Source organism: Centruroides sculpturatus, unplaced genomic scaffold, assembly GCF_000671375.1.
Source record: "Centruroides sculpturatus isolate CEXI.00-Female unplaced genomic scaffold, Cexi_2.0 scaffold106, whole genome shotgun sequence".
Taxonomy (NCBI): Eukaryota; Metazoa; Arthropoda; class Arachnida; order Scorpiones; family Buthidae; genus Centruroides; species Centruroides sculpturatus.
Window position 1 is genome coordinate 494,261 of NW_019384517.1, and position 10,262 is coordinate 504,522.

The following is a 10,262-nucleotide window of genomic DNA, read 5'->3' on the forward strand; positions in this document are numbered from 1 at the left end:
CGGAACGTTTTTGATACTTAAAGAAATTGATAGAATATTGCAAGTAGCTCAGACCCTAGGTTACAAGAAAAGCACCATTGTAGGATTACTCAAAAAATATGAAAGGAACAAAGAGAGAAAAAGCTTAAATACCGCTCCCGATAGGTGCTTGAAGTTTACATATAATAGTAATTTGAACAGTATTATGAAAGAAGTTGCTAATAGGAAACAAGCAAGAATGGTTTTAAAAAGAGCCCCAAATTTATATAAGATATTGAGGAATGATAAAGATAGAATAAAAACAGAAGAAAAACCAGGTGTCTATAAAGTTCCTTATGAGAACATCCAACTAGATGTTAAGAAAGACTACATCGGCATCACCAACAGGAGCTTAGGAGTAAGACTGAAAGAGCATCGTTATAACGTAAAAAAAGGATCCAATGCTAGTTTTGTCGCAAATGTCGCAAGTCCAAGGTTTGGTGGTGAAATGGGACGAGGCAACAATTATAAAACCTGTATCTTCCCCCACTTTATCAATGACAGCGGAGAAGATTGAAATATATAGAAGTAGGCTATGTGAGGGATGTTTGAATGCGAGATGCTGAGAGCCTGTCGTCAGCGTGGAAGTATATGATTAAAAAGTTCACTGAAAACTCAAGCTAGAATTAGTTTCTTTGAAGATTTATTACATTTTTTATTTTTTAGTTTATTTTGTGTTATTTTTATATATTCTTCCGTTTCTCTTGTATATTTTTAAAAATTTTTGTTCTAAATTTTGATTTAAATATTTGTATTCTATACATGGAACGTATCTGTTCCATTTTCGTTTTTTAGACCTGATGGTGGCCTGTTAATCAGGCTGAAAACGTTAGTTTTTCAATTATACTTCTCAGCAACAAATTAAGGTGTTTTATTTTCTATTGATGATAACATTAAGTGGGGTAAATAGTGATTTAGTGAAAATTCTGATTTTTATCTACTGATATTAAATAGACGTGTTAAAAGAATTAAAAGTTGTAACTAATAAATCTTTAAACTATACAATTATTATTATTGATTAATATGATTCATCCAGTATTGATTGATTGCTACCACCTTTGACAATAGCATGCAAATAATTGAAGAAATTCCAGCAATTTTAACTATATTGCAGTCAAATAACTATTAAAACAATATCTGAATAAGACCTAAATGTAAAAGTGTTTAGGATCAAGTTGTTTTGATGACTATATAGATCTTCATACATATTTTGTTCTGTTTCTAAATTTATCAGAAAATTAATTTTATTAAGTTTATCATGTAAAATGTAATAATATAATAAAACATAGTTAAATGTAACATCATGCTAAACATATAGGTTATCCCATGTAAAATCAGACCCACTCACTAATTGAGTAAACTATTGTAATCTTCATTTGGTAAAAATGGGATAAATGAGACATAAAATTAATCAAAGAAACTCTGAAAATTTAGTTCACTTCACAAGATAGTATGGAAATTTGCATAACCAATGCCTCATAATTTAAGGATGTCTGGTTTTATGTGGGACATCCTGTGCTATATAATATATATTAGAAAATTATACATATATTTCTATTTTCTACAATATATTATCTATGTATATATTGTTTTAAATTAAGAATTATAAAAAACTTTTCTTTTTATTTTCAATGTTTCTCTATTTTTAGTCGATTGATGTTAATCACAAAAGGTGACGTATTTGGTCAGTGGTCTACAGACTGGCATTATACATGGGAAGAAATTGTTGGAACTGAAATAATCCCTGATAAAGGAATTAAAATAATCTTAAAAGTAAATTTCATTTTCTATTATATTTCAGTTAAAATAAAATTATTATAATTTATAAAATTCTGTTCAAAATTCCAAATATCAAAAAATATTCACAATATAATTTAAAATAGTTATATCTTTAAGAATCGACATAATGTTTATATTTAAGATGGTTTATAATAAAGATGCAACGAATATTTGGTTACTATTCAGTATTCGGCCAAATACCGAATATGTAATCACAATTGTCTGAATACTGAAACCTAAATATAGGAGTAAGAAATAATAAAAACACAGTAAATTAATCATTTTGGTAACTTTTATTAATGCTGAACATACATTTCAAGTTTGAGAAAGCACAATTTTTTGCTTATTTACATAAAAGATTAGAGGAAAAGTAATATAACTAAGTTATTTTTTTAAGAGATCAGAAAAAGGTAACAAATCAAATGAAAACTATCTACTTATTATGTAGTTTAGTCATCTATATACTCGTATATAAAAGAACAAGTTCTGAAAGGATAATTAACGCAGAGCCAAAACTACTGGTGCTAGAAACTTAAAAATTCGAGCGTGTGTTCCTTGTGTAAAGTTTAGGTGTGCTAAGAAAAGATTTTACAAAATTTAAGCCTAAAAGGGTGAAAAAGTATAAAAAATTTGTATGAAAATTTTTACTGTGTGGGCACATTAGTTCGAAACTTAGGTCATAAAATTTGAAAAAAATAATAATTAATGATCTGTAAAGCATTTTTATGAAATCATCCCTTATTATAAACTTGAAAATTAAATTAACTTTTTTGTTTCATTGTACAAAATTATTTATCATAACTGAAGTTAATAAGTGGTAGGTTATGGTGCAGAAAAATTAACTTTTCTGCATTTATGAGAAGAAGTCTGTTCCTCTTTTCTTCATATTTGTTTCCTGCTTCACTAAAACACCTGTCTGAATACACACTGCTTGCAGGAGCTGATAAGTATTTAGCAGCCAGTTTGACTAAACATTGGGAAAATTTAATTTATGTGTAGCCCACTAGGCAAATGGATCGTCATTTCTCTAAAGTTTTCATGCTTAAGTACTTATCAAGGTCACCTGCTATGGTGTTCTTTGAAGTCGATTTGTTTGATTATGTTATCAACTCAATTTCATATTTATTTTCACATTTTCACTTCACGGTCCTTATCTGTTCTTTTTCCATTATTTACACATGTAGGTCATTTCATTGTTATCCACATTTGATATCATCACTTATCACATACTGTTAATAAAATTTTTTGTTAGTTAATATACAGAAAACAATTTTTTTTTAAATTAAAAAAAATTACCATTCCTAATGAAATATTGATGATGGTATAGGATGATAATCTAACAATTAGATATGGCTTAATTAAAATTTCACATAAAGATTAATTTTTATTTCATTATAAATTTAACATCTCTGTGATGACTATTTTATATTGTCACATGTTAAATTTGTTTATTTTTAATATCAAATTGATCATTTGTATGTGAAAAAACTAAACAATACATGTACTGGTATGCTGGTTGTGCTTGCTTATAAAACTTGTTCTTTTGTTTTATAAAGAGTGTTAAAAAGCTGAAATTCTTAACCTGATACAAAAAGGATTAAAAATGTTGAAATATGTAGTTTACAAGAGAAATCAGGACAAATTAACTTTTTGTGAAAACTGACAGTAATGGATATGTGGATATTAAAAAAAAATTAACTAAGTTTCTCAGATGCCTGAACTCTTAGTTGAAAATTAACTTAGAATAAGTCTATTGTTCTTTAGAAATAAAATAGTATTATATTTTTAAGCAATTATCAGAATTATATTTATGAAATATCAAAAGCATTATTTTAACTCCCAAAGAAGTTAGTTATAACAGTTATAATAAATTTTATGTATCTATAATAACTTCTGTAAATTGTACTTCAGTACATCAATTTATTTATTTGATTGATTTGATTTATGTTCAGTTCATGTCAGGATCCAAGGTTAACAACCATATTCATTCATCTACAGAACATTTGTTGTTTTAAATAACATTTTTTTCTTATATTAAAGAATTGTGTTTTAAAAGCTAATAGGTCATCATGTAATTTATTAAATTCATATTTTTTTTAATGTCAAATTTTCAGTTATTTTCATAACATAGACACGATTGTACAATTTAATACCAATTGAAGATTGTACTGTGTGAAGTAAATAAATATTATAATTATTCCTCTGACTAAAAACTTTAAACTAACTAGATTTTTTTATTATAATTTAAAAAAAATTTTTTACAGTAAATGAATTAAACTTTTTAAATTTCTTATGATGATGATCAAATTATTTTAAAAAAGATTTTTAATACCTTAAGAATATTAATTTAATTATAATGAAATAAAATAATAATAATTTTTTTTTTCTTTTTTAGGAAGGCAAAAAGAAAAAAGGAATATTTGGAAATAAAGATACTTCAAAATTAGTGACTATTAAACAAAAAGAATTGTGTGAGGTAATAATATTTAAAATTCTTCCAATATTACTTTTCTAAAAATAGTCCTGTTAAAAAATAGACAAATATCCTTGTTTAAAAAATTTTAAATGTTCTTTATTGATGTTAGATATTTCACATCAGTCAGGAACAGGATTTTATTTTTAACAATTACTTACTTTAAATTATAGTTTAAACAAATTAATCCATTTAACAAATTATTGTACAGTGAAACTGAGTTTAATGGAGAAAATGTCTGGTCTTGGCTTAGTAATTGATGTATTTTTAACTTGATTAGGTGGATGAAATTTTCTATGGACAATAGATGAAAATTTCCTACCTTCCTATTCTTCAAAACCTGTAGTAAGCAGACAGTATAACAGATTATGCTTTCCATGAATACTATTTAACTCCTTAAGCCTAGAGCAATTTTTAATATTAATGTAATTAAACATAAAAAATAAAAATACCTTAATTATCTTCAATGCCATCATTTCATAGGATTTCTTTGTATCTTTAAACTTGTTGAACAAGATTATTAACTATTCCATTTTTAGATTGTGCTCTGACACTTTCTACATCAAATATTAGTAGATTGATATCAAATTTTTACCCTTGCAATGTAGAAGAGTGGCATTGATAAACTCAGTTTTGAAAAAAGGAGAGAGCAGAAGCAGAATGCATGAAAAGAGTTATATGTTTAGAAAATTTGCAAGCCTACTACTAGCAAGTCCAGATGTGTAATCTGTAATGTTCTCTACCTAGCTTGCAATAGTTGCAGTTTTAGGTCTGACTCCAAGTCAGATCTTTCCTTTTATTAGATTTTTCTAAATTAATTCATATATTAAAACCTAATTTTTAAATTTAGTACAAAATGGCATTTTAACACATCTAATTATGTTAATTGATTATCATATAAAAATACCCCTTTAATTTTAGCAACTTTTATTTCTGATTTCTATTCTTACCCACACATTCTTACTTGAAATATTGATTCCATAAATCTTAAACCATTAATTACCTTCCTGTAATTAAAAAAGTCACTTTTAAATTCTTATTCAGATTAAACACTTCAAGATATCTTTATTTCATTGCCAGATTGGTTTGACTTGAAAATAAAATACATTTTGAAAAAACATGTACGTTACTGTATAACTAAAATTTATAATTAAATATTATGTTTTTTTTTTTATTCAATGTTAAAAGCACATAAAGCATTTTTAAATGCATACAAGTAATTTCCTTTTACTCTAAGCAAAAGGAAACTATAGTGATGAACTGAATAGTTTAATTGTAATTCAAGTATGAATTTAATTGTAATTCAAGTATCAATAAACTAATATTAAATTTTATGCTTATACATGTCAAGATGCTTAATATAGTATGAGAATAGATTTAATCTCTTTCCATAATTTGTTATCAGTATCTATTACTTAATATTAGAGAGGTTGCGACTGACGTTTTCAACGCAAAAACATGTACGACGGACATTCAGTGCCTCCTTCCTGTAAGCCTAGAAGTTTGACAATGTCATTTTGAATGTGAAGCATGATTTCACTGATGTTCCAAATGCCATTGTCAAACTTCTAGGCTTACAGGAAGGCAGCGCTGAAAGTCTGACGTACATGTTTTTGCATTGAAAATTTCAGCCACAACATCTCTAGTGTTTCATTGTTTATTACATGTACAGTAAATATTCATATAGAAAAATCAGTCTTTACAATTAATTTCTTAATTTAATTTTTTTCAGTGGATGAATAAAAAAATTGAAGAAGAAATGAAAAAAATTTTATAACTCTTCAATCACTTCAGGTGTAACACTGCTTTCATACATCACAGAATTTTAACAAGCCTTAAAGCTACAGGCCATACAGATCATATACTTTTGATAATATTAATATGCTTTTGTTCCTCCATTTTTATTATTATATATGTATAGGTTGAGTTGACTTTTCAGATAATTTGTACTTACTTTTTGTGATATTTCAGGCATACATTTTATAATTATTTTGTAATATATATTGTGTAGAATAATTCTAATAATCACAGTTTTCAACGTGAATGATTAATCAGATTGTTTATATATTTCACATTATTTTATTCTAGATTTTCTTCTTTTCTCTAATAATGAAAATTAAATGTGTTCAATATAATGTCAATAAAATTTGTGATACAATTTGTATATTAATTTTGTTAAGAAACTATTCTGGCACAGCTTTTAACAATAATATAGAAATTTAATTGCTGTTGCAGAAATTCATGTATCTAGCATATTTCATTGAATGGTGCTGAAAACTTTCTTTTGTAAAAAAGATGTAAAAATTTTTGAAATTTGTTTACGACAAGTGCAGATTTTGGAAAAGTTTAAAAGATTTATATATGAATTTGTTGTATAAATCATAAATGTAAGAAAATTTCAGTGTTACAATATTTTGAATTTTAAAAATCATTGTTAAGAAAGTAGCTTAAAGGAAAATTATTTTCTGCTAATAAAAAGACATTTTGAATGTAAAGCTTTATGCAAATTGACATACGCAAGTTGCATGAAGAGAAACGTTATGCTGAAATTCAGATTTTATTGAAAAGCTTACATTACAACAAATGTTAGAACAATGTAATGATATTCTTTTGTTTAACTGTTCATTTAACAACATGAGCATATTAACAGAAATTTTACAAATTTAATATTGCATCATAACTATAATAAAAATGAGCCTTATTGTGCCTTTTCAACTGCTTTTTTAATCACCCTTTTTTTTAAAGTAATGCAAGCTTTTTCAATATGATTTGTTAATATTGTAAAATAAATTAGCTCTATAATATAATAAAATATGTTATTCAAGTTTTCATAATAATTGTTATTTTTATTGTTATAGCAAACATTATCATAGAAATTACAATTTTTCTAAAACCTTTCTTGTGATATACAATATCAGTGATATTGTCTTGTAGTGTTGAATGTTGGAACAAATATGGATCAGAATCCTTTCTAGCAGAATTTTTCGTCAAATGTCATAAAATAAGAATTAGAAAAACAAATATTTGTGTGAGAGCACGATTTTGCAGAATCATCAAAAATGTTGGCAAAAGCAGTTGGCAGTGTTAGCAGACGAGAAATCTGCATTGTGTGCTAAGCTGAAAACTACAAGAATCGAGCAAAGTATACAGAAAGATGTACGAAAATTAGTTTTGGAACTTAATCCTCCCTCGAGTCAGAGCTATTGAAAAAGCTTGTAAAATGACAGTAGGGAGTATGAATAATAATAACAACCAAATATTTGGACTTGGTTACCAGGAAAAAGACGAAAGGACATAGGCTAAATCAGGAGCATTCTAAACCGGAAGACATAGACGAAAGATGCACGAATGGCTAGTGATGGTCAGAGTGCATAGTCACTATATACGAGGCTTACATCTGCAACAAGGAGGAGAAGATTCTGTATGCTAAACAAGAAAATGTTCCTGTGAGTGGCTGGTTCACTGCGATGAAAGATGATCAGAAGGCTTTGTGATCGTAGGTACCCTTCCTCTGATCGGAGTTCCAAAATAAGAATGACTTACAGTTAATGCAGAATACTATGTGGAGAAGGTATTAAAACCGGAAATAAAGATACATGAGCTCCAGTCACATTTCATCATGATATAGATCCAGCCATGCCCAACTTTACGGGCCGGATGGCCGAGCGGTTAAGGTGGCAGCCTACCGGTCTGGGAGACCCGGGGTTGAAAAATCCCCAGGAATTTTTCGGGGAGTGATATATGTCGGGCCGCGTTCCATTGTGGGCATGCTAAAAAGAGGCCCTTTTAGTGCCCACAGGGCGGAAAGAGTTTAAAAAAATAACCAACTTTACAACTGCGTATCTATCAAGTCTCACAATATGCCAATGAATTTCAAGGCTTTAGTTTTTTAAAACAATTCTCATGTGAGGCACCGGAAATAGCCCCCTCAAAAAGAAAGAAAGATATGTAAGAATTTGTTAAGTTAAACCTCAAGATATTAAATTATATAAGTGTCGAGTCGGCGACACAGGGCTTTGACGTCGACGCTCATAGAGAATAACAGGAAAAGCAAAATTTCAATTAAAGAAAATTAAAAAAAATAATTTTAAATATTAAGACGCAATTTAGAAAGCAAAATGAAACTAAAAAACATCAGAATGAGCGTGGGTGTCAGTCATCGATTAATTAAACGCGATCAGAGTCTAAAGCAGTTTCTCAACCTCTAACGAATCATCGCCCCCTTCAATAAGTTACGTAGTATCGCCCCCTTCACTTCAAAATTCCGATGCCGAGGGCCAAGACTAACGCCAAATTCGTACTTCATTGAATAGACTAGTGACTAGTATAATGTTATTTGTTTACTTATTGTACAACATAACGAATAAAATATCTAATTATTCTTAATATAATGTTTTACTATATCGCTCAGAAAATTATTTTTCACCCCCAAAGTATAAATTGTTACTAATCGCCCCCTCAACATGAAAAAACGCCCACATGGGGGCGATATCGCCCCCGTTGAGAAACACTGGTCTAAAGGAAGGTGTCGAATATACGATCTTTAGCCGACCTTTCCCACGACCGACACGGAGCTCCATTTACACCTGGAGACAGGTGGGGGACCAATTAGAAAGCGCAGAAGAAAAGTCAGTCCAATTAGCGACGATTCAGTCACAAAATCTTTGTATGTAATACATGGAAAATTTTTATCAACAGACATGCTAGAAAATTTGGCAAACACTTTATACAGTAGACCCCCTATAACGCTTAGATACGTTCCACTTTATAAGAATTTTACGTTGTAGGAATCCTTAAATACATGAGTCAATCACAACCCGACACGTGTGAAGTTTACGGACTAAGGCTGTTTGAAAGGTTTCTTCTATAAAATTAACCGATTCTAGACTAATTCGACTTAACATTTCCAAAACGTATAATTTTTTGGGAATAATCCGTATAAACTATGCTATAAATAAAAAATTGTAGGAGAACTTACCGAATGTGCACCGTTCGACTACGCCGTTTCTTACGCTTGTTTTCGTCGCGGAGCAGCGCACCAAACGGCGGCCGCGTTTTCTGATACGTTATTTTTCTGTGAAAACTTCGTTGAACTTTGGAGACATCATTAATATAAATAATTTTTATGGCCGTTGAATAAGAAATGTTTCTTTCACAAGAAATGTATAAAATTAGTGCTGTATTAGACTTACGGTACCTAATTTACATACTGTACAGACGATAGTAAACTCAACTTACTCGCCTAAACTCTCCGTAGCGTGGCGCTGGACGGCGGAAAGTATATATATAATTATAATAAAGTTACAATAAATTAAGTTAATATATAATTATATATACAGTACCTAATTTATATATAATTAATATATAATTATATGTACAGTACCTAATTTATATATAATTTATATATAATACTAAACAGACGATAGCAAACTCAATTTAGCCGCTCCGTAGCGTGGCGCAGGGTCGGCGGAAAGTAGTTCGGCTGCTCATCCACTATTGGTCCAGATTCGACCAATCTTGTCGCGACACGAGTCGGCGACGACGTTTTACGAATCCCTTTATACGAATACTGCCGCAATTTTTTCGCTACGTTATAGGAATTTCCGTTATAGGAACCCACATTATAGGGGGGTCGACTGTATAAAGTAGACTCAATAACCTGAAATATATCCTCTTGAATAACAAAAGACATTTCAAGATCTAGTTGATAAAATTCCCCCACGAAAAACTTATAAAAACTCCGACGTCAAGGACAGAAGGGTGGCCTCTAGTCTACCAGTGGTGTTCGTTCCCTCTCCGCTTATCGTACGTCCGTTCATCGCGAACATTAAAGTGTCGCCGCCCCGGGGCCCTGTCAGCGTTGGACCGGAACGAAAGGAAAGAGACTTCCGAAGACAACTCACAGAACTCTCAAACCCAGGAGCTTGATAATTTTATGTAAGCATATTCTTTGCGAAACACTTGTCTTTCCTGCCTCCTAAAAATTGCCATC

General features: G+C 29.6%; 1 protein-coding gene across 1 annotated transcript in view; it reads left to right on the forward strand.

Moving 5' to 3' along the window:
• Positions 1 to 7,061, forward strand: part of LOC111622618 (vacuolar protein sorting-associated protein 13-like) — a 435,263-nt gene extending 428,202 nt beyond the window's left edge. The window contains exons 82-84 of the mRNA XM_023365028.1: positions 1,668 to 1,791; positions 4,193 to 4,273; positions 6,003 to 7,061. Of these exons, the coding sequence (XP_023220796.1) occupies positions 1,668 to 1,791; positions 4,193 to 4,273; positions 6,003 to 6,047 (250 nt within the window). The 3' untranslated portion in view covers positions 6,048 to 7,061. The remainder of the gene's footprint in view (positions 1 to 1,667; positions 1,792 to 4,192; positions 4,274 to 6,002) is intronic.
• The last annotated feature ends 3,201 nt before the right edge of the window (positions 7,062 to 10,262 follow it).